Source organism: Neopelma chrysocephalum, unplaced genomic scaffold (assembly GCF_003984885.1).
Source record: "Neopelma chrysocephalum unplaced genomic scaffold, ASM398488v2 Primary Assembly neopelma1_116, whole genome shotgun sequence".
Taxonomy (NCBI): domain Eukaryota; kingdom Metazoa; phylum Chordata; class Aves; order Passeriformes; family Pipridae; genus Neopelma; species Neopelma chrysocephalum.
In genome coordinates, this window is record NW_020897778.1 from 2183285 (window position 1) to 2207209 (window position 23925).

A 23925-nucleotide genomic window follows, 5' to 3' on the forward strand; every position below is an offset into this window, starting at 1 on the left:
TCACCCTGGCTGGAGGGGATCTGTGCCTGGAGAGAGGCACAAGAGCTGTGGCATAATCCATCTTGTAAAAGCAGTGTTCCCACCACATGAATCAGCAGGGCCAGCTGGTCAGTGAGTTGGGTAGTGGTGAGTCACTGCTGCTGCTTGTTGCCCATTTGGTTGTTTTTCCTGGTGCTGAAGCGGAACGTGGCCCCAGCCGTGTTAAATAAATGCTCACAAGCAACTTACTAAGGAGAATTTTGGCATTTGGGGCAGGAGGGTGAAGTGACCAAGGCAGAGCCCCTTTTTTTCAACTACAGGGCTGGTGGCAGGACCTTATCTCGGTGTTTGCAAAGGGGAAGATTTCAAAACATTGAAAATTATTCATATACTGTGAGACAGCACAAGTGCATAGAAAACAAAAATGGTAATGGAAGCTTTAAAGCTGTTGGAGAGGCAGCAAAAAGTCACAGAATGGGCATGTCTAGACTGGCTAACACAAAAGATATATAGATAAATATATATCAAATGAAGACATAGAAACTGGGACTGGAAGAAAATCAGAAAGAGAAATGTGGTCAGCAGAATTAAAGGTGCTCTAAAGGAATTGAGAAATAAAGACATGTTAAGTGATATTGGCCTGTCAGGAGCTCAGGGTTGAACACTACAGGGAAGCTCAAGAAATACCACGTGTATTCTATATTTGCTGAAAAGCCAGGTGACATGGTCATCATGTGGCCTATTCATCCATTCCCACAGTAAATAAAGTAGAGATTAAACAGCTGATTCTAAAGGTCAGCATTTAAAAATCAACAGATGACTTCCTTAAGGCTGCAGCTGAGGCAGTTTGGATATGGCTGTGATAGGGACTTTCTTCCAGCCCCAAAAGGTATTTAGCACCAGGCAGGAGATTGCAGGCCAGCCAGCCAAAATTTCCAGGCAAAATAACGGGAAAACAGCACTTGCTCTTCTAAAGACTGGATTTAAAGGGCAGTTTTTATGCATGGGTTTATGAAAAAGTGAACATCATATGGACCTGAAGTAATGAACTGACTGATTTTGCGAGGTTACAAGACAGACTGACGGTGTTTGGGGAGGATGTTTGGTTTTGTTTGATGTGTGGGTGACCAGCTGTAGGGGCACGCAGAGGTGCAGAGGGGCTGCCTTGGCCAGCAGAGAGGTTGAGCTGGGTCTGGTTCATGAGCACCTGAGCTGAAAGGGAGCACGTGGGACACTTGTCCAGTGAGGTGGAGAGTGTATTCCTTGGGCCTTCCAATAGGAATAATGATTAGGGTAAGCAGGTGATGTTGCCATCCGTGCTGGCTCTAGAGGGATCAGTGTGTTCGTGCTTGGCATGTTTCTAGTGACCTTGGTCCAGCTCATCCAAGGTCCAAGAGGCTTGAAGGTAAGTGTTGGTTGAAGCTGGAGAAATTCAGACAATGAATAATGCACGTACTGACAGTGTGTTAAAGTTTGGAACCACCTCATAAGAGCCAGAGAGGGTTCTGCAGTGCTGGGAGACTTTTGAAGTCAAAGTTGTCCATTTTCTAAGGATGTGGTTCTCTGTGGGGGCTGTAGGACTTGGAAGTAAGGAGCAGTTGAGGGAAAACCCTCTGGCAGCTGGTTTGCAGATGTCAAACTAATGGATTAACTCCTTCCTTCCTCTCCAGCCGTTCCACATAACCTCCAGTTCCTGCCAGCAGCGGTTTCCACCAAATGTGCAAAAGTCTTTTTTTTATTAATGGAGAAGAGTTCCACAGCACCAGAGGCTGGGGTTTTCCCTATTCCTTTACATGTGTCCTCCCCTGAAGTTGGCAGCTTCTCTTTCCTGGCTGAGCAACAATGCAGAGGAGATGTGGCAGTGTTGTATTTCAAAAGAACCAGTGTAGTGGAGTTGTGTTCTAACATCACAAAACGCAATTACCTCCTTACTACCACTGTACCACAACAAATAACTTTAATTGGTCTCAGCCTGTCATGGTAAGATATTAAGAGTTTGTTATTTAACTTTTAAATTCATGTCATTTTCTTGCTATCCCTCTCTCTTTAGGGAAAAAAACCATCAGTAAAGGCCCATACCTTGTTTGTGCCTTCTCCATTCTAGTCCTGCCCCAGCACTGGGTGGCCAAGCAGGAGGTTTGTTGCCCAAATGAATATTGGTTTCTCCCATAAGGGAAGCACTTCCTCTCTGCTTCCCACTCCTAACTTTGTGACTTCCCTGGAGAACTGCTGGTGGCTGGAACTGGCAGTCAGACCTGGCAGCACACTGCTTTTGTTAAAAAGGCCAGATTGCAGCTTAATCAAACATCTTTCCAAACTGCACCAGGGAAATCCAAAGGCTCTGCTTTGGAGAATTGAAATGAGGAACATGCTCTTAAACTGCTGACATTGTGTTGTTACCGATGCCAAAGCAGACCTTTAATGTGTTAAAAGCAAGTTTCCCTTTATGGAACAAAAAGAGGAAATTCCTTCATGTAACAGGATGCGTTAAAGAAATGCTATAGCTGAGGGTTTGTGATATTGTCTCTTTCCCTTTCCGATACTTCCTCAAATATTATGAATTAGAAATGTATGTGTTTGTATTTCATGTCTGGCCTCTCTCATGAGCCAAAGCCTTAGGCTGGGTTGTCCCTTTTTTTGTCAAGTTCAGCAAAAACTTCACTATTTCCAGTTGTTTTTTCCATTCATTAGTTGTTTCACAGAGCCCCTCAATGAGCTGTCTCAGTGTGTGTAAAGCCTTTGTTGCTGTGATATGATCGGACTGACGAGATTATGGAGCATATTAGATGCTAAAAAGATGGATAATGTAAGGTTGTAAGTGATCTTTCTGTTGTGGCTTTGGCTTCTCCTTTTTGTGGCGCGGTGGTTCATTTGTTAAGATCAGAAATAAAGGATATGAAACCGGCAGTAATTTGGCTTAATACAAGTGAGATTCTTAATTATATTTTCCTAATGCAACCTAATGCAATCCTTTTGTGGGAGTTTTGCTGATTAAAAATGCTTTGGGTTTGACTTTGCACCTTTGTTAAGAAGGAGGAACTCTGTTGTTACACATTCTCGTACTGAAGGAGTTCCAGCCTGGTTCCAGCTCTCCTTATTTTGTGGACTTTCATGTGCAGGATTTAATCCCACAGCTGTCAAAAAGCAGCTTTGTGGAACAGGGCTTGGGCAGGGGGATGGTTTGCATGAGCTGCAGGAAGGCAGTGCAGCTGGGGAGCAAGAGGTGGTGGGATAGGGAATGTTATCCTTGCAGGATGCAGCTCTGTGGATTGAGGAGCGATCCTGGGTGATCTGGTGACTCTTGCAGCAGCTCCTGAGCTGTGTGGTCTGGTGTGTGAGCAAGCCACGAGAGGCTTTTGGGGGTCAGGGCTTCTCTGAGGGTGACAAAGCATCCATCAGTTCATCTTCAGCTGCTGAAGTCCCTCATTAACCTAACTGTGGATTCCAAACATCCCAGACAGGAGGGATCCGCCCCTCTGCCTCTTGCTGCCACATATTCAGGAGGGAAGATTGTCCTGCGATCAAACAGTTCTTGGTCAAAACTTCCTACATAATATTTCAAAAGGAAAAAAAGCAACAAGTCCCAGAGTGACTCAGGGATGAGATCAGAGGAGAGCAGGTGTCCTGGAGAGACAAGGCAGCAGATGAGGATCTCCAACCAACCGAGCTTGGCTGCTGTAGATGGGTAAAATTATCCCTATTTTCTTAGAAGCCTTTGATTTTTATTTTTTTTAATTCTTCCTTACAAATGGCTCTGTTTGTCCCCAGCAGGGTGGTGCAGGAAGTGAATGTCCGAGTGAATCATCTTGGCTCACCCCCTGAGCTGCAGAGCAAATGGTTAATTGGCTGTGCCCCACTCAGAGCAAGAGCTGGCTGGAGCTTCTGCTGGGACAAAACCATTTCCTACCACGCTTTAGCTCTTCTGGCACCGTGTTTAGCTCGTGCAAGGGGAGGTTTTTACATGTGTGCAGTGCAGATGTTAGCAAGGATACAGTGGTCCTCTAATTAAACAACGCCAGGCTTAAGCTCTCTTCGATATAAGAAGCTCAGCAGCACGATTGATAAGAGGCAATGATATATAAAATGTGACTTACCATGCTGAGGGACATCTGCTCCTCCTTCACGAGGATTCAGCTCCCTGTAGTGTGCTGATGAGAGCATGAAGTGAGCTCGTGTCGGTGCCGTAGGAACTCACTGGATTCTCAAATCAAGGACGGTCGCCTTGTACCACTAACGGGAAGTGGCAACGTTCAGAGTTGTTTTTTTTTAAAAAACTTTTCTGTGTTAAATAGGAAGCTGAAGTGACTTTATTTGTTGAGCTTCACAGCGAGTGCTGTGAGAATACAGTAAAACAAAGAGCCCCAAGGCCTTTGCATATGTTTCTGCTGTGCCATTGTCTCCAAGGAAGAGCACAACTCAGTGAAGCTGCCTTGAAATATTCCAAAGTATATTATTTCTCTTGCAACAGAAGGGCTTGGCACTGCTCTCTGTTGGAGATGCCCTTTTCTTCCTAGGCAACAAACTGATAGCAAATTGTTTAGACTTCCCCAGGGCTCTTAAATTCCTTCCCACAACATCCCCTGAAACAGGACAGGCACTAGGATATTTTGGGCTGCAAAGATCATTCCTGTGATGCTCCCGTCGGCACAGCGATGAACTGGCAATCAAGCAGCAAAGGCAGTGATTTCCCTGTCTGTCTCTCTCACCTCTGAGATGTGTGGCCCAGTGCCAGACCAGCTGTGCTTCCAGGCAGCTTCCAGCTTTTTTTCTCCCGGGGTAGGTGAGTCTGGCCTTGAAGAGACAAACACATGTTCACACCTCAGCACTTGGAAAGGAGCAGTTTCTTATCAGCCACGTTGGAGCAGGGAGGGAAGATAAATCCTCTGGAGGTGAAGTTACATGGCATGTAAGCCCTTGGAAGGGAAAATGCCACCACTGGTGCTGGGACAGCTCCAACATGCTTGACTAAAATCTTGTCTTTGGGACTGGAGGTGCCTGCACAGCTTGTGTTGGGGAAGGGGAGGCATCTACCTTGTTTCCATGTGTTTTTCATGGATTTGCATCTTCTGTAGTGAGTGTCCCATATGGTTCAGATGATGAGGGTTTTCCAAGAGAGAGGAGTACTTTTGGATGTCTTTGACAGTTGAGTGCTGTCCTTCTTCTGTAGCCTTGTTCATCCTCACTGCAGCCTCAGGGAGCAGAGTCACTGAGGGAGCTGGAAACTTCAGCCAGCACAGGGATCCTGCACTGGGACAGGTCTTGTATGTGAGGTCAGGAGGTCCAGGAACCCCGAGAGCACCTTTGATCCTGCTGGGATCTGCCTTCTTCCATGGGCTCACGTTTGATGCTGTGAGACACCTGGTTATGTTTGTATTAAACTGAAAGCTTGGGCTCTGTGACTGTGTTTGGGAATTAAATACAGATACAGTCAAGTTGGAGGGTGTAAGAAACGGAGGTGCTGTGCCAGTGAAGAATGCACAGCCTGAAAAGAAATGGCTCCAGTTGAAAGGTGCCACAGTAATGGAATTATGGAATGGTTTGAGGGACCTTAAAGATCATTTTGTTCCACATCCCCTGCCGTGGGCAGGAACACCTCCCACCAGACCAGATTGCTCTGTCCAACCTGGCCTTGGACACTTCCAGAGATGGGGCAGCCCCAGCTTCTCTGGGCAACCTGTGCCAGGGCCTCCCCACCCTCAGATGGTGGTGAGGGACTGGGACTGAATGGATCACAGACTGGTTTGTGCCCTTCTCCCTTCTCCGGAGGCTCTGGCACCTACCAGCAGGACCCTCATGCTGGTCAGGTTGCACGGCTGTGTGGGCTCTCCCACTGAACTTGGAAAGGATTTGCTCACTTCCAGGAAGTCACATTTGCCTTGGACAGCCTGTGCTCCTGGAAAAGATAGAAAAATACATTATTCCTGTGAAAAACCATAGCTGGCAAGGTGTTCCCTAACAGGGTTCATGGCTCTGTCCAGAGCCAGGTAAGTGCAAGACATCAATTCCTACAAATGTTGCAAGAAGAAAAGAAAGGGCAAAGTTGGTGCCAGAATATACTTAATTAAGAAGGAATCTGATGGTTAACTGACAATTAAGCCCTCTCTTTCCCTGTCCTTCCCTTTCTCTATGGCTGGTAGCTCTGTGGAGTCCTGTAGCTGGCAGATAACCAGCTGTCCAAGACAGTGACTGGAGCTGCCTGGAGCACATGTCTTGGACAGCCTGAGCTTTCCCAACTGCAGGAGATAATGCCTTCCTTGCTTTTCTCCCTCACTGCTCTGTTTGGTGAATCCACTCGCAGGGACCTTGCAAGGCCCTGTGAATGAAGGTGTGTCCCATCTCCAAAGTCGTGTGTCCTTGGCGTTTCTTTTTTTGCCTATGGAGAGAAATATTACACATGGAACTTGTTAGGGTAACTCATCTTACATGCACACGTGAAGTGTAAACAATGTGAATGACAGGTTTAGCCATAAGAATATTTTTGCTGATTTAAGTCACCAGCCCTGCCTTCACACAGATTGCAGCATTCTGTCATCACAGGTGTAATTGCTAAAACAACATTATCTGAAATAGCCTTATTTTTCAGCCTTTTAGGAGAAAGCCCCTGGTAAGTCCAGTAAATTCTTTGGAGTCAGTCGAGGAGGTAATTAGGGAATCTCAGTCTGTTGCAGTGTAAGGCCATAAAAAGTGTGTGCTATCTAGAAAGCAGAACATCTGGCAAACAGGCTAATGAGAGCCAGACTGGGGGAGCTCCGAGGCAAATGCAAGAGCTACCCTGTAGAGTTGGTTTATAACTCTTTGAATTTTTAGGAGGTTACTGGTTTGTTGGATAATTTTTATAATTGTTATTTATTTAAACAAGTGCAGTCACCAAAACCCATGAAATTCCGGAGTGACTTCAGTTTGACATATAATAGCTGGCTGGGAAGGGTAATTTATCCCTGGTTCCTCTGGATGTTTTCTGTCCCTTATTCCCCTCTCTGCTCTGCCCTCGAGGTCCCCCATGGCCTTGAGCTCCTCCAAATGAGAGGAATTTGTTTGCTCTCAGCCCATGGAGGGTTTTTCCTTCCCCTAAGCAGGGAATTTGTTTTGCAGAGGGAGAGGTTTGGGCTCTGGAAAGTTTATGCTCCTTCTCTTTCTTTCTTGTTTTTTTGTTTTTTATTGTAATGATGACATATGGAAACTATTTACACAGGAGCATGCTCTGCTGCACTGAATGGAAATGCTGGAGTCCCGGCAGTCTCGTTCCGGATGCCTTGTGTAAGCAGCCAGCTGGTTTTGCTTTTCCTTTTTTTTTTCCTCCCCTCTTTTCTTTTTTTTCCCCCTCCCTCTCTCTCCTTCTTTTCAGGGAACGCCTGGGATAAGTTTACACGAGTGTGGAAGGAAGTTTTTGCCATCTGTGAACAGCTCAGTTCCTTTCCTTTGTCGTGCCCCTTGTACTGCGAACTTCACAAATATCTGTTTTCTTTTTGTGTGCTGGAGATTCCTTGCTGTGACTACTCAGCACTTTCACTCCTTCCCCGTTAGCTGGTGAGCAAGTTCTGCTAAATGCCAAAAAATAAGAGAGCGCTGCACGTGAAGCTTTGCTTTGCCACCACCCTCGTGCCTAAAAGCTCTTTGTCCCGCAGCTGAACCTTCCAAAAACTTGTTCAGACAGCGAGAGGGAAACGATTTCCCTGAGGTCTGAGCCACCTTCCTCAGAGGGGAGGGGAGAAAACGTTCAGTTCTGCAGCGAGCAGAGGAGAAGCTTTTGTGCGTAGCTTTCCCTTGAGGAAGCTGCGAAATCGAGGATCGGCTATCGGAGGGGAGGGAGGGAGGGAAGGAGCAACTTCGGATCTGCCTCGTCTCTCCCTCTGCCCGGCTCCGAGCACAAGCGGCTGCCATGCAGTGGAGAGAGCTGCCTGCCATCTACTTGGAGGATTCCGGGAGCCCTGTGGAGAGATCCTCCTATCTCATTGAGCTCCATACTGATGGTAAACGCCGTTGGGGATGTTCTGCAGCACGAGCGGAGCGGAGGTTGCATTAGTCTGTGTCATTGTTATCATGGGAGCAGCTGAGGAAATTAGCTGGCTGGAGGGCTGCCAAGCAAACAGTCAGAGGCTTGCTCTTCGAATTTATTATTATTTTTATTATTATTTATTACCCAGATGATGCTGCTGCCTCAGGGATGGTAGATCAACCTTCTGGTACCTGATGGGGAAGGAGCTGATCCACAAAATGCAGCTCCCCACTGGAGCACTTCACCAGAACGTTTTCTCCTGTCTGTGCCTGGAAAAAATGATGCCTGGTTTAGACAGGAGGAAAACATCTCGATTCCTAGAGTTATTTTTTTGTTTCTGATTTGCATCTCTTGAGTGTTGTTTTGTATTTGCAACCTTGGTCTCAGTGGGACATCTCTTCTGTTTCAGCTGTGAGTCCTCAGTGGGAAGCACAGAGAGGGGTCCTGGTCCTGGGTTTTTGCTGTGGTGTGTCTTTTCCTAGTGTTGATCCTTTTCAGACAGGTTGATTTTTGCAGGAGAACTATTTCAGGGTTAGAGGTAGTTTTGGCACCTTTTGGCAGGGCACAGTGTGTTGGTGTTCAGGTTAAGGCTACAGACCTTTGCTGATTTGGCCACAGTGTGTTTTGATGTTCTTAAATTGTGTGTATGCTGTAATTTAAAGTCCAGGCTCTGATGATGATGATGTGCTCCTTCTGTAACTCTGGTATAAACATTAAATGTGAAAAGATTTTGCTCTGAGGCTGCAGTGGGAGAGAGTCTGTGAAACACATCCACAACAAAAGCTTTGTAAATAATAACATTTAAGAACTTTTTAGAGCTCTTAATATAACCCTTCTGATTTTTGCATATTGCTGTCATCTTTTAGCTAAAAAGCAGACAAACCAGATGACTGCCATTCCAGTTCTGTGGATAAATAAAAACTCCATCATTCAGTTTTTTTCAAGAACTGTGCTAAATCAAGGGGTGTGGGGGAGGAATCGGCCTCATTCAAACATTTGTCCAGATTTTGAGTGGTATTTTAAGGGTGTGGGGGAAGCAAGGAAGAGAAACAGGCTTCATGCTACAGGATTTTCAGCAATCTGAGTGTGCAATCTGGAAAGTCTTCACAAATCCCAGAGAAATGCTATCTTAATTTGATTTGAGGGTGGAAGAGGCAGATGTGTCTCTGCGTTGGTGAAGGGGTTCTGATTTCTTCCCACTCTGCCTTTCTGCCAGAAGCACATGGTGCCATTTCTCTTGGTGGGTGCAGAGTTTTTGGCACGGGCTCTTCCTCCACTCAAAGGGTGTTCTAGAAAGACTGAATCAGTAATTCAGTGAGGATTATTTTGTCAAAGCAAATCTTCAGCAGGCTGTCATGAGAGAGGAAAAGAACCTCATGGTAATTTTTGCCCACTCTCAAATAACAACTTCTAACACAGAGAGAACAAGCTGCCACACCACAGCCCCTGTGCTCTTAAAAAGGGGGAAATCAGCACTTCTGTGCTGGCAAGATCAATTTTACATGTACCCACTTCAGGAACATGAGACACTGGAGGAGGGAAGTCTCTACTGAGAGCAAGAACAGCCATGTGGTGTGGGAAATGATTGAAACTCTGGAGAGCATGTGGTCAGCTCCACCACAGGTTTTATGCATGGCCCTAAGCAGGTCTCACTGCTCGGTATTTTTTGTCAAACATACGAAATAAAAACCCAAGTCCCAGAAGAAGAAACCAAGTGTCATTCCCTTTTTGCAAAATAATTGTCTTCTGGCATACTTTTTATGTGTCTTAATAGCACTGGGGCTGCAGCATGCAAAAAATGACAATTGTTTTGGAGTTTATATACATGCCCTGTGTAACTCTCCCATGGGAAGGGCACTATGTATGTGCAACTTGGGAGCTGCTTTTTGCAATTGAATTGTATTTTTTTAAATGAAATCTTCAGTTATAAAACCTGGTTCAAATGTTCAGTAAAGCATTGCTTTATAGCACTTTGCTGGTGAGAAGGAAACTTAGAAGTTTCAGAATTAATCTGTGGAATGTGAACAGAAAATTAATCTTGCTGTTTATTTGCATCAGAGGGATGTTGGTGCTTATCAGCATCTCTGGGTGTTGTGAGGATGCATTATTTAGTGACTCTCGAGTGCTGTGAGAAATGAGGCTTTCTACTAAAAGTACTGACAGCTTCAGTGACAGTCCTGTACTCCATCCTTCCGTGGCCTCTCCTACCATGAGATGTGCAAAGGCAGTGCTCCTTCAGCAAACCTTCTTTCGTTTTGTGGGTTGGACATCCTTGGAGACTGGGAGCTGTTACCTGCCTGGTTATAGTTTGTGAGTGCTGATAGCGTGCTTCAAGCATGACAGCACACATCTCCTGAGCCAGGAGACCTGCTTACTGTATTAAATAGGATGCTGCCTCCTTTGATGATCTTCCGGGAGCTGAAGCGCCGAGTTTGAGTGTCTCTTAAAAGCTCCTACCTGGGAAGAACCAATTTGTCAGTGTACAAGCTGCCAGTTTCCTGGCTGCTCTGCCCTGTCCTGATGCCTGTCTCTGATCCCAGTGCCTCCTGATCAATCCCAGCTGGCCTAATTGTGAATCCCTGTTTTTCCCTGTGTCCTGATGCAGATGGAGGCAGCTATGACGTTGTCCATGATGCCTCCAGCCCCGCGGCGGGGGACTGCTGCGCTCAGCAAAGCACCGCCCGGCACAACTGGGAGATGAACTACCAAGAGGCAGCCATCTACCTCCAGGTGAGCCCCTGCTGCGTGCTGAACTGTGGGGGAAGTGCCCTTCATGAGCTGTGGTGGTTCTTGGCTGTAAGGAACAAAGAGCTTCCATTCTGAGGTTAAAAATTTGGTGCTTTGCAAAGGATTCTGCTTGAAGAGCGGGGTGATGCTCCAGATGGGGTAGTCATTTGGAGGCAACTGAACTACCCACCCTCTCCAAGTCTCCCAGTGTCAAAGACTGTAGTGGCTGAGGGATTCAGCACATGTTCAGTTCTGTCACCTTGCCATGGAGATTTTTGTAGCTGGTCATAGATCATCATTTCATCTCTGCGGTGAATGGTCGGTGCTCCCATGTTCTGGAAGTGCAGGTCCTGATCCTGCCTTGGCCACAGGTTGGGTGGGTGGCCCTGGGGTGTTTGTTTAGTGTCAGTCAAGTCCTGCAGGTCATGTAAGGCACGAGAGAAGGTAGAGGTCTTGGTTTCTACAGGAAGAAAGCATGCTGGGATTAGGATCAGCCCAGGAGGGAAGTTTACTGTATATAAAAAGAAAAAAGAGAAAACCCAAACAAACCCCAGTACAGGAAACACCATCCTTACTTCAGCAAAGGGACCACATTTTTAAGATCACTGTACAGTCTGGTGTAATGAATTAGCCACCAAAACTGAGCTTCTCCCAGAGGTATCCAGTCTGAAATGATTGCTGGTTCCCTTACTGTCTGTCCCACTTCCTTCTCTTTGTTCCCTTTCCAAGCTCTGCGTGGCAGCTTGAGGTGTTGGACCCAGTTTAGTTTTTCATTTAAGGCACTGCAAGGTGACAGAAACCATTTGTTTCTCCCTGTTCTGACCCTATAGGACTAAGAAATCTCACTTGCCACATATTTTAAAACTGTGTAGCCTGAACCTTGGCAATACTTGAGCTTCATGGTATGCTGGAGCAGCCCTGACAATGGAATGGTGGCTCCAACCCCTCCTGGGGTATTGTTTAAACTCCTGATTATTGGAGCAGCTCTGCAAAGGGTCATTGAGCTGCTGCAGCTCTGATGGTAATGGACACAGCAGGCCTGGCCCTTCAGATGCAGATGATTCTTGCTGCTGCCTTGACCAATGGCCACGATGACACCGTCCTTGAAATGAAGTAGAATCCCTTAAAGAGCCTGCAGAGTGTTCATGTGAACAGTAGCTGCAGGCAAGTGTTGTATCTGGATAAGAGGGCTTTGCTGTCCAGGCACGTTTGGAATTGCTTGGCTACCAAGAGGCAGGATTTAGACTGCTTTTCATTCTGCAAGTGTGTTTTGCCAGGCGTGAATGAGAATGCCCTGCTGATCCCAGCCTGGGCTCTTTCGGGGGGGCTGGTGTTGATGGAACTCACTGCTGGGCTCTGCCCCGCTCACAATCTGGCTCCCTGACCCAGCAGGGTTTGTTCTGAAACACGAGATGAGCTGGAATAAATGAGAAACATTTGAAACCCTCTTCTGAATGAGTCTGGAGAATGCTTCACTTCTAAAGGAGAGCTTCCTGACCTCGTTATCCATTTGCAATCACAGTTATTCCGCTTTGATAGTAATAGTTTGACTGTCCTTACAGTAATTGCTTACCTCGAAAGATGTTAATTTAAAAAAAAAATCCACCACTTCTTGTGCATCCTTGTGTCCCAGCTGGGCTAAAATGATCTCTTATGACGGTTCTCAAGAGGCAGCAAGTTTCCTGTGAGTGGCAGAGACTTCCTTGCCAGAACTCTTGACTCAAAAAAGAGAAGAAGCTGTTGGGTGGTTCTGCACGAAAAGCCTCTAAATTTTCCCCAAACTAAGTTTCATCCTAGGGGTAAAGATAGTGACGATGTAGCTGTTTGAAAATCAGTCGTAGGCAAAGTGTTGAGATGGAGTATCTGACCTTTTAATGTTAATTAAGCTTTCTAGGTGAGAGGGAATGACAAATCAGCGTAGAGGCTTGTTAATTTTTCATGGAGTCTGTCTTACGTTCCTGAAGCAGAAAACACTTTGTGGGCTTCAGTGTTTTCTCCCAGACATTTTGCAAGGCCAAGATAAGGAGGAGCAACTGTCAGCCAGGTGCCCTGGAGCTTATCTGGGTGTTTTTGTGTTCTCTTGGAGAAGTTTAATGAAATAAGTCTGTAAATATGTGGAAATAGTTGCAAGTAAATGAAGTGCTGTGTTTATGTTGGAATGTTGACTGAAGTTTCTTTGCCTGCCTTTATAAACTCTTGCAGCTCTCTTCCTGCTTCTCAAAAGGCTCAAGGGTGTCTGAAGCAGGAGTTTGTGAATATTAGTTAAGTTTTATTACTGAGATATGCTTATAAACAGAAGGGAACATTCTTCAATAAACAGATCAATGGCAGGCTGTAAGTGGGAATAGTCTGTTGGGAATTGTATCTAATCCTTATAAAAATCTGTGTTCTTCATGTGGAAAACTCCGTTATAGCACTGAGAGTCACTAATGCTGTTCTCTTCTTTATTCCTGCCGCCCTAGGAAGGAGAAAATAATGATAAGTTCTTCACTCACCCCAAAAATGCCAAAGCACTCGCTGCCTACCTCTTTGCACACAACCACCTTTTCTACCTGATGGAGCTGAGCACGGCACTGCTGCTCCTGTTGCTGTCCCTCTGCGAGGCTCCAGCGGTCCCTATGCTCCGTCTGGGCATCTTTGTAAGTACTTTGGGGCAAAATGAAGAAGTCTGCTTGCTCTGCAGCGTGGGTAAGAGGAAAAAAGAAGGTCAAACAGAGAGGAAGAAGGAGGCACTAAGAGGAATAAACCTACCTGGCTTGTTCTGTGAGTTGTCAGCAGATAGGAGAGCCAGCAAAGCTTCCTTTTTCCATGTGATGTGCACAGACCACAATGAAAGTGACACGTATTTTGTATTATCAATTTGTGCAGTTCTTAAATTTTGTAACAGAAGTGTGTGGTTTTTCTTTCTTCTTGAGATAACTCAAGAATCTGTGTGCTTTGGGGTGGTTTTTAAGTCGTTGTCAGGGTTGGTGCCGTTACCCCAGCCTAGAACACAAAGATGTCAGCCTGGGACAGGTTGCTAAACCTTCTCCTGTCCTCTCCTCCCAGTGTTATGAGGACTCTTTTTAATCAGTGTGTGAGTGACATGAAGTTTTATGTCCAAGCTGCACAAAGTGCAGGTTGAGAGAAGGGATAATACACAAACTGGTGTGTTCCTCTGTGAGTCCACATCCACTTCGTGAGGTCCCACTGTCAGGCACAGTGCTAAGAGCTGCTGTTGTTCGTGAAAGAATCTACTGCTGCTTTTGGAGCTTTTATGGCACCTTAGGACCATGCCAGAGGTGTAAACCAGCCTTGATAACCCTGGGGTCCTCAAAATGAGTCAGGGCTGCACAACTCAGTTTGGGTTTTGAGTTGTGACTAAAACTGAGGTGGTACGAAAATCCCATTGTCTTCTTTGTGGTGGATTTTGCATCTTCCAACAGAGAAGGGGCCCTTCAGCACTGCACAGAGCATCATTGTGATCCAGAGCTTGATCAGGACCCTCTCTGTGGTTGTCCAGAATGTCTAGTTCAAGGGAAAACTCTCCTCTGTGTAAATTCTTCCTGCCTCTGTTCCTGTGTTTCACTAAAAAAATTACAGTCTCAATTTTTTTTAGAAGTGTTTCTGCTCAAGTTACTGGTGTCTTGCCCTTGTGTTTCAAATGTATCAGTAAGTTTTTTGAATGTGTTGCTCAAGTCCAAAAGGGACAAGGATTTCAGGAAAATCTGGCCTGATTAGAGGAAAATTGTACAGGCTTTAATGAAAGCCCAAAGCAGTAAATACAGAAATTTTGAAAACCAGTGCTGTGCTGGCTTTAAAAGAGTGGCCTTGGGTTTTCCTGTGTGCTGTGCTTAGACTGTTGTGCTTCTTGAAAAAGGAGGGGCAGAAGTGTGGCCTTTGCTGTGCTGCTGTTTACAATCAAACCTGTGTTGTGACAGGTCCATGCAACCCTGGAGCTGTTTGCATTAATCGTGGTCGTCTTTGAACTCTCCATGAAGATGAGGTGGCTGGGCTTCCAAACCTTTATCAGGCACAAAAGGACTATGGTAAAGGTAAGTTGTCAGTGTTTCCTCCTTCAGCATCCAAAGAACCAGATTAAATGTTGGCCTGCACTGCAGCAGAGCTGACGTAGCCGCGTGTCCCAGCTGCCAGATGATTCATGTGAGATCTCTCAGCTCTCAGGGACACCTCCCATCCCTTAAAGCATCCAAATAAACAGGTGGTCAGCGAGAGCTTTGCCTTTCCCAAAAGGAGACTGCAGCTGTGCCTCTCATCACCCCCCTTTCTTGCAGACCTGCGTGCTGTTTGTGCAGTTCATAGAGGCCATCGTGGTGCTGGTGCGCCAGACCTCGCACGTCCGGATCACCAGGGCCCTGCGCTGCATCTTCCTCGTGGACTGTCGCTACTGTGGGGCTGTCAGAAGGTGATGCTCAGCTGGGTGTTCTGCTGTGGTGCCTGGGGCTGGGCTGGAGGAAAAGCACTCAGATCCTTCAAGCATCCCGGGAAAACCAGTGTCTTTCACAGGCATTTCAAATCTTGGAGATATTTTAGTTGTACCTCGTGTGGATTGCTCACAGCACACAGTGCTGGCCTCACGTGTACAAACCACCTCACAGAGCCCAGCACATGAGTGTGGCTGCATTGCCTCCCTGATTTGCCTGTAAGCTGCACAATGAATCAGAGTTAGTCTGAAGAGGGAGAGTTGACAGTGTGACATTAGTATTGTTTGCAGTACCTGAGAGCTGACTGCGAAGGACAGATGGGTAGCTTGGAAACCATCTTAATTTAGCAAGCCTTCTACTTTTAATCCTTGGAGGGAGTGGGAAGAAAGCCCTCAAGTGTGATGTGGTGGTGGTTGGGTTTTTTTTCCCCCTGACAACCTGGAGGAGTAAACGTGCAAGTTTTAGTTTATTAATGTTTTCTTATTTTTCAGAAATCTGCGACAGATCTTCCAGTCCCTCCCACCATTTATTGACATTCTTCTCCTCCTCCTTTTCTTCATGGTGATTTTTGCTATTCTAGGTAAGTTTTATTTATGGAAGGTGAAGTGATGCTCTTAACCAGTTATTGTCCAAAATCAACACCAACAGCTTGGATGAATATAAAGCTGATCATATTCAGAGTCCTGCCAGGATCTTCCATTTATCCCATTTCATCCACAGTCATCTGGAAGGCAGAATTAAAGATCAAAAAAATCTGGAAGCTGGGTATTTGATTTTGAGGCAATCTAGAAGATTTTGACCTCTTCCAGAGCACAGTCAGTGGTGTGTGTTTCCAACTTCTGCTTCCATCACCTGTTCCTCAATCTTGTTAGTTTAGTTTACATCCCCACAAATGCAAATGTCTGCAGTGTACCTGGTACAGTCCAAACCATGCCCAGAAGGTTTGTTTTCCAAAAGGATCAGTGACATCTATTGGCAAATCTCTATGGAGAAGGCCTTTCAGATACTCCCATCTTCATGGTGTCAGAGAGGACTTACTGTTAGTTTAATCTTCTCTTTGGGAATTGCTTTGCTGCTTGACATTAAACAGACTTTATTTTTGTTTGTTCTTTCCCTCTGTCTCTCCTCCTCTACCTTCTCTGCTGCTTCTTTAGGTTTTTATTTGTTTTCTCCTAACCACTCCGACCCGGTGAGTATCTTGACTCTTTCAGCTGCAGCTCGAGTCTCATTTGACATGCCTAAGGCTCAAACATTACTGTGCAGGCATGGCTTATTCCATGTGATCCCTGGGAGACCAGGTGCCAGCCGGTCCAAGGCTGCCTGGCAGTGTCACCCTGCTTTACTCCCTACTGGGAAGGAAGACTGTGCAGGGAACTGCCTCAAAGACAGGGTGTCCCAGAGGGGATGTTCACAGAGACTTGTTCCTTGTTCTTGATGTCTTAATTCAGTCAAAAGAGCCACCTGCCACTGTCCCCAGGGAAGGAGGTGTCTGGGTGAAAGCTCGGCTGCTTCCGCTGCGGCGGTTGGAGTCCAGCAGGTTCCTGCTGCTGCCCAGGCTGTGGCTTGCTGGGAGTAACTACCACCAAAAAGCATAGATAAGCTTTTGTTTTAACCCTTAATCTTTGTCAAGGGACTTTAAAAAGGACCAGTGCAGAAGTACCTTTCCCTAGGGAAGGCATCAGGGAGCTGTGGAAGCGCAAGTGGGTGGGTTGGTTGTTTTTTGAACGAAATGTCCCCGTGAAATTCTGCTTGCGTTTTGTCATGGGAGCTTTTTCTTTCAGTACTTCAATACTTTAGAGAACAGCCTCGTGAACCTCTTCGTGCTTTTGACCACTTCAAAGTAAGTTCATGCTCTTCTAGTTAAGTCTTTCCCTTTGTCCCAAAGGAGTCTAGCAGAGCCGAGAGTTTATCTGCAGAAACACTCTGTCTCCAAATGTGTGACCCCTTTCCTCTGTGTCAGAGATTTCCAGTGTCAGCCTGCATGGGAAGAACTGGTATTTCATTTTGCTTTAGGACACTGTGACCTCAGCTGCAGAGTTATCTCTGAGGACTCAGACTGCTTCATCACTGTGAGGGCAATAAGGGGGGAAACAGCTTTATTAGGCCTTGACCCAAGAAGGGAAAGTTTCTATTTGTGCTCTTTTGTCAGCCAACAGTTGGCTGTTGAGAAGTAACTTCCTATTCCTCTGCTTCAGTTCACTTATCTGCTAGGAAATTGGTATAATAACAGTGGGTAAATATTGGTCTGCTGTCAGGGGGAGCTCTCATGATTAGGAAATTAGCAGAGGATGGAATAAATCTGAGGTTGTAACACTTACACCGAGGCTCTATTGCTGCTGTTGTTAAGTATCAAAGCACAACCCTTAGCCAGGTCACAAATCCCGTTTGGTATTTGGGATGTGAAAGGAATTTGAATTTCAGAGTGCTTTCCTTATTTATTTCTTTCGTCGTGCCCCCATGTTCTTGCTGCTCATTGCTGGGCACAGAGTTCTGTGTCATGAGCAACGACACATTTTGCAGAAATGTGCAGATCTTTGGATATGAGTTTACACACACACACCCCCCCGTGTCCTGTGCCTCTTGCCTGTGTAGTGGGAAGTGTAACATGAGCTATTTGGTGCTTAAACTTGTGTCCTTTGGGATACAGTTTCCCTGATGTGATGATGCCGTCTTACGCCCGGAACCCCTGGTCCTGTGTCTTCTTCATCGTGTATCTCTCCATTGAGCTGTACTTCATCATGAACCTGGTGAGTCCCCTGTGAAGCTCTTGACTTCTCTCTGCCTGATTTTGGAGCTCATTGCCCAGCAGAGTCTTCCCCACTCCCAAAAGTGCTCTATAATAATCTCAGACCCTTTGTCAGAAGACTTGTAGAAGTGGCAGCTTTGCTACAGACAGGACTCTTTTAGTGTTTAACCGCGAGGAATTGAACTAAATCACAGAAAACCAAATGATACGAGCATCTTTCAGCTTCTCTCACATTAATATTGTGCTTGGAGTGACATACTCACTTGCATGGAATTTATTGTCCTTCTCTGTCTTAATTATTTATCATAAAATGGCATTTTATTATCTGGGCTCGCCTGAAATACTTTGTAAATCAGTTTGAAGGGGATGGAATTACTCAGTGTGGCAGGGCTTGAGTGCTGATCACTGCAGTGCGAGAGCACGGCTGCTCAGGGGAGGATGTGACTGGTGGAAAAGGGTTTGCCAAAGGAGTTGGGGAGTTCTGCAACCCAAGGTGAGGGATTTGATGCTTTTGGTGGGCTTGGATTTCACTGCTTGTGTCCTAGATAGAGGGTCAGCTTTGACAGTTGTTAGCCAAAGCTCCCTCCCGTGGCAGGGTGAGTGCAGAGAGCAGCCCTCAAAACCTGCTTTCCAGGAACGTTTTAACAAACCTGATACTGTTTTCTGTTGGCACGTGTGTGGTTTAGCCTTAGCTGTTAAAACCCACTAGCAAGTGTTGAGAGGCCAGAAACACCTGGACCTCCTCCAAAAAGTGGATGAGTGTGTGTGCAGTGAGCCTGAGGATCCCTTTGTGGGATCCCTTATGCCAGCGAGACCTCACTGGCTCCATTCTGCCTCAGCCAGCGCTCAGTAAATTCCTGCTGCAGGCAGGATATTCCCACCTGTTTGGGAAGCCCTGGCTCAGGTAGCTGCAGAGCATAAGGATCAAATCACGACTTTCTCTCCTGTCTTCCCTCTCAGCTTCTCGCTGTGGTGTTTGACACTTTCAATGACATCGAGAAGAGGAAATTCAAGTCCCTGCTGCTGCACAAGCGCACGGCCATCCAGCACGCCTACGGCCTGCTGGTCACCAAACAGGTACAGGGCTCTGCCAGCTGCCTTAGCACCACCACTGGGCTGGAGTGTTTAAAGGGCACGTTCCAAAAAAGGTGATTTGTGTCTGTTGGTTGTAATGATACTCACCAAGGGCTACTGGTTTTTGCATTTGTGTAACTCGTACTCAGTACTCTGAATTTCAGCTTTTTTGGCTTGATAAAATCAGTGAAATTTTTTTCTGGAGTGAATGTGATCATTGCTTTCTCTCTGATTCGGTTTGGGTCACTTGAGGACTTGCTTGACTTACTCAGGCACCACTACTGAGAGGAGGGGTGGGTCATACAAGTAAAGGTACATCCAGTTGCTGGATCCTGCACGAGTAAATGGTGTAGAAATAGGAGTAATTCACCTACAAACAACTTATTACAAGCACTTGGGAGAGAAGGTTGATTTCTTGCTTAAGTTGTGGAGCAGCATGAGAAATAAGGCCCAAAAATAACTAACCCACTTCTAGTAGATTAGTTCATGATTAGTTCACATGGCTGATAGTCTTAAAAAAGTGCCAGTAATGGGATCTGTTAGGCTGTCTGCTAATTGCCCAAGAAGAGGGGTTGAATTCTGCTTGGGGTGCCTGGTTGGACAATTTTCAGGCAATGGGACAACAGGGAACAGTTCTGCATTTGCTGGAGGGACCAATTGCCAGGAGAGCTTCTGATCTCTGTGCCCTGGGATAAGTTTGATACGTTGAAGTAATAGCTTAGGGTACTTTGGGGGCTCAGTTATAATGTATGAAATCCTGCTTAAAATAAATCCAGAGTGAGAATTAAACGCCCTTGCCTCTGCATATTCCTGCCTGATGTCACTGCTTATGACAACATTCCTTTGTTTCCAGAGGCCATCTGGAATTTCCTTCAGGCACTTCGAAGGCCTGTTGCGGTTCTACAAGCCTCGGATGTGTGCCAGGGAGAGATATCTCACCTTCAAAGCACTGAATCAGAGCAATACTCCTTTAGTCAGGTAGGATGGTGTTCCTGCTGCACCCAGAGCAGGGAGGTTGCTCCACTCCCTGACGTTTGGCTGGGCTTCCTAGCGGGTTTATGGAATGAGGGTTGTTGTCTGAGATGTGGGAATAGAGTTATGCGATGGAAGGGATTTGTCTGGGAAGCAGGAGCTGGGAGGGGTGGGTGCCCTGAGAGCTGAGGTTTTCCTTTGGATGGAGTTCCTGCATGCCCTCTTGTGGATACAACGCTGTGCTGGCACTCACAGGCAGGATCTGCTTCCCACTCCCCTGCCAGAACAGAGGAGCCAGAAACTAGGGAACAGCACAAGAGCCTGCGAGGAGATTTCTTCACACAGCGCAGCCTCGCAGCTTAACAAGTTTTTGCTTTTTTCCAGCAACTGGCTGTTCCCCCCAGGGTTTTGTTAATTAAAATCTGGTTCTGCTGGTGCTTTCAGGGCTGCCATTCTCTGTGTTATGAGGCAGAGAATTGTCATTCTGGTGGGTGGGTGCAGCTGACACCAACCAGCAAGGAAGCAGAGGGAATTAGAGCAGGAGATCTTCTCCTCCTTTTCCTTTGTTCTGGCCACAGACAGGCTTGGAGTGAGTCTCCCATGAAACTGGTGCCGATGCTTCTCCTTGAAGTCAAGTGCCACGGAGAAGTATTGAAAATGGCATAGGGAGAAAGGCTGAGTTCTTAAATTTAGGCACCTAATGACACCAGCAGGAGTCTGAGAAGTTCAGCATCCTCGCTTTCAGACTCCTAAAAGCTGTTACAGGCCTGACCCCGAGCACCTAGACAGGCACTCATGTTCTATGAGTTTCTTTGCTTTCGTGTCCTTTTTTCAAACTTCATTGTTACCTTGAAAAGAAAATGTGCAAAGATGTTAGAAAAGGGCTGTATGAGTAATTAAGGCAGTAGTCCAAGACTTCTGCGTGAAGAGCAGTGCAATCTCTATCCCTTGGAGTTGTCATCTAAGCCTCAGGTCTTTTCTTTCAGTGGTAAAATTCTGGAGTTCAGTAGAGTCAGAGTTTCCTTTAAGGGCTGAAGTGTTACAGAAAGGAGATTCTGGCTATTGTCAGTCAGGAACCTTTGGCCAGACCGGGAAGAGGTCAGTGTTGAGTTCTGTCAGTTGTGGCTGCAGTTCTAATAAGGAGTTAATAACTTCCAGGGACTCTCTGCTGCTGATGACAAGGACACTTAAGAATCTAGTCAACCTCAAGGCTCTGATCAGATGTTTCTTTCTGTTTTGCAGTCTGAAGGATTTTTACAATTTCTATGAAGTTGTTGGCTTAAAATGGAAGGTGAGTCTTTGTTGGGTGGAGAAGAGGGGAAGTGTGTGTGGGAGGGAGAGCAAAGGAGACCAGTGGTTAGAGAGAAGCTGGGTAAGAAATAAAGGCAGTTGAAAAGAAGCAGATGAAGGGGATAAGGTGGGTCTCCATCCCTGCCCTTTTTTTGTGTGTGGATGTAGCACTGGCTGCTGCTGATCGTGGTTGTTCTGCTTCCAGGCGAAACGAAACCGCGAGCACTGGTTTGATGACCTTCCACGGACAGCATTCCTCATTTTTAAAGGTAACAGGCTGTGTTTTCATGGCAACACGTGTTCAACTAACAGGAAATCATTTCTTTACAAAGACAGGGCACTCTGAGGGGACTTTCTCTCATGTCCCTGGTAAACAGCCGAGGGAAGGCCTACTAACCAACTCCCTGTGTATCCAGAGCCTCCAAGGAAGATTTCTGTCCTGTAAATATTCCCCATGCTCTGACCCAAACCCTGGCTTCCTGAAAATAAGAGGCTTCTTGGCAGAAGCTCCATATTAAATCAGCCCCTGAAGTCATGCAGGACTGTATTCCTTTCTCAGCACAGAGGTTAGGTGGGGTTTTTCAATTGCTGAATCCAGGAGAGTTCCCAGAGTTTCTCCATATTCCAGACAGCAGTGACTGTGGAGAGGGATTCAGAACTAGTACATAAGGACCAAAAAAGGCACCTCAGGGATTAAGGATAGTGAGTTCACTGCTGCTAAAATTTTAGGGGATATTTGAACTTCGTCCCAAGGAAGTGAAATTTAATAATCTGCTGATCTGTTCTGCTGAGGATTGGTATGAAAAATGTCCCTAGGGGGAAGATAGAGGAATCTATGGTATGGAGGACTGTGTAAACATTTTTTTCACCATACTTTCCTTCGTGCAGGCATCAACATCCTTGTGAAGTCCCGTGTGTTCCAGTACACCATGTGTAAGTAGAAGTAATGAGCTCCCTTGCTGATGTGGGTCTGGTGTGCTTTGTCTGCATGGTGTGGCCTGGGCTGTGGTCTGGGCCATGGCTCATGTACAAATTTTGGAGTTTTGGTGGAGAGGGAGGGAATTGTTTACTTGTACCAACCACTGCTGCAGCCTGGGTTCTCAGCTCTCGCTCTGGAGAGGCTCCCAGGGTCACTGCACAACACTCCTGTGGGTCTGGTTGCATTTAGGTAGGTTGGTGGTGAGCTTTCCCAAGCTTGGGGGTTTTATCCATCAGCTGAAGGATGCTGGATAAGGAACTGCCTTGCCAGTCAACCACATTCTGTTTGCACTCCAGGAGGTGCAAGTGTCCTCACTGCTGGAGGGATTGCTTGGCAGCTGTGCTGCCTGTGAGGAAGAGCCTGTGCTCCTCTTCTCTAGAGGAGAAAAACTGCTTCCTCTTGGTGCTACCTGCTGTGTTCTAAATGATCTCTTCCTACTTAGTGATTTGGGGCTTTTTTGAATGTTGGAGGAGTAGTTTTTATAAATTGGGATGTTAAACTAAAGAGGGGGGATGGAGTGAGGTCTGAATGAAAAGAAGTCCTGCAGCTTCAGATTTGAATGCTGGAGAGCAGTTATAGATCCAAATGGAAAGGACTTTGTCCTGCACTGTTGGGGACCCAGTGGTTCTCAAAGTCTTGTTCCAGAACTAGGAGGAAGCTGGAATACACGGCTAATAATGTGGCAGAATATAAGATAATTATGAGTAAAAATGATTGAACATGGTTCAGACTGTTGTTTTGGTTTAGTTTGGTTTCCTTCTGAGGATGAAAGTAGTGCATCTGTTAATGGCCTGGGAAAAGTCAGGGTAGGAGACTCTCCCAGTTTATGAGTTCTGTTTGAATTGAATTGGAAACAATGACCTTGCCATTTGTCCTATATTGTACTTTTTTGTTAGCCTAGGAAATGGATGTCCTCTGGTCCAGGAGTGGCTTTGCTATGGGTTTTTACTTTGTTTTCCAGATACTGTGGTGGCTGTGAATGGAATTTGGATTCTTGTTGAAACCTTCATGCTGCAAGGTAGGAAACATCACAGCTTGTTTCTTGACTGGGATGCTGGAGGGTTGAAAAAAGGGAAGGCTAGAGAAAGCTGTTCTTTTGTCTTGCAGGTGGGAATTTCTTCTCCAGGAACGTCCCATGGAGCTACATAGTCTTCCTCACAAGTAAGCTGATGCCTCCCAACACAACTGTCTCATTTCATGAGGATTTGGGAGGGGAATTGAAGTTATACATTAGCCACAGGCATAGAGCCTCCCTCCAGAACAATGCTGTGCCTGGCAGGGATCACCAGCATCCTCTCAGCCCTGTGTGAGCACTGCTGCACTGCCCCACAGCTCTCTGTGTCACGTCATCTGGGAGCCTCTTACCCCTGCTGCAGCTCTGCAGAAGCTGCTGTGTGACTCTTGGAGCTGGTTTGAGCCCAGAGAGCAGAGAAGCCTCATCTGTCAGGCACAGCGTGCAGAGTGAAAAGGTTTCCAGGCTTGTGATGGCTCTGTGGGAGGTTGCTCTGTGCTGCACCAGCTATTCCAGGAGGCATTCCCAGCTCTGATCTGATTGCAGCTGCGAGCTGGCTCTCTGCCACACACAGCAAGGCAGGCCTGGTGGAGTACAGAGTGCAGGGACGTGCTGAGGAGTCTGAAAGCACTGGATGAGCTACTTGACAAGCTGAATTTTCTAACTGAACGTCATCCCCTCCATGAACATGTACCTTAATCTTCCTTTCCAGCCCAAGTATAAACA

The 23925-nt window shown here is 46.3% G+C and overlaps 1 protein-coding gene across 5 annotated transcripts in view; it reads left to right on the top strand.

The window, feature by feature from the left end:
- TPCN1 (two pore segment channel 1) overlaps positions 1 to 23925 on the top strand; it is a 45655-nt gene that overhangs the window by 9380 nt on the left and 12350 nt on the right. For 3 of the 5 annotated variants that reach the window (XM_027696743.1, XM_027696744.1, XM_027696747.1), the window contains 15 exons: positions 10581 to 10705; positions 13165 to 13341; positions 14623 to 14736; positions 14977 to 15107; positions 15618 to 15706; positions 16281 to 16315; positions 16908 to 16966; positions 17774 to 17873; positions 18833 to 18949; positions 19800 to 19924; positions 21161 to 21209; positions 21414 to 21477; positions 22097 to 22141; positions 23149 to 23205; positions 23295 to 23348. In XM_027696743.1, the coding sequence (XP_027552544.1) occupies positions 10581 to 10705; positions 13165 to 13341; positions 14623 to 14736; positions 14977 to 15107; positions 15618 to 15706; positions 16281 to 16315; positions 16908 to 16966; positions 17774 to 17873; positions 18833 to 18949; positions 19800 to 19924; positions 21161 to 21209; positions 21414 to 21477; positions 22097 to 22141; positions 23149 to 23205; positions 23295 to 23348 (1341 nt within the window). Of the gene's footprint in view, positions 1 to 7217; positions 7237 to 7824; positions 7950 to 10580; positions 10706 to 13164; positions 13342 to 14622; positions 14737 to 14976; positions 15108 to 15617; positions 15707 to 16280; positions 16316 to 16907; positions 16967 to 17773; positions 17874 to 18832; positions 18950 to 19799; positions 19925 to 21160; positions 21210 to 21413; positions 21478 to 22096; positions 22142 to 23148; positions 23206 to 23294; positions 23349 to 23925 lie in introns of those variants that run through there. The other 2 variants (XM_027696746.1, XM_027696745.1) reach the window with 2 other exon arrangements.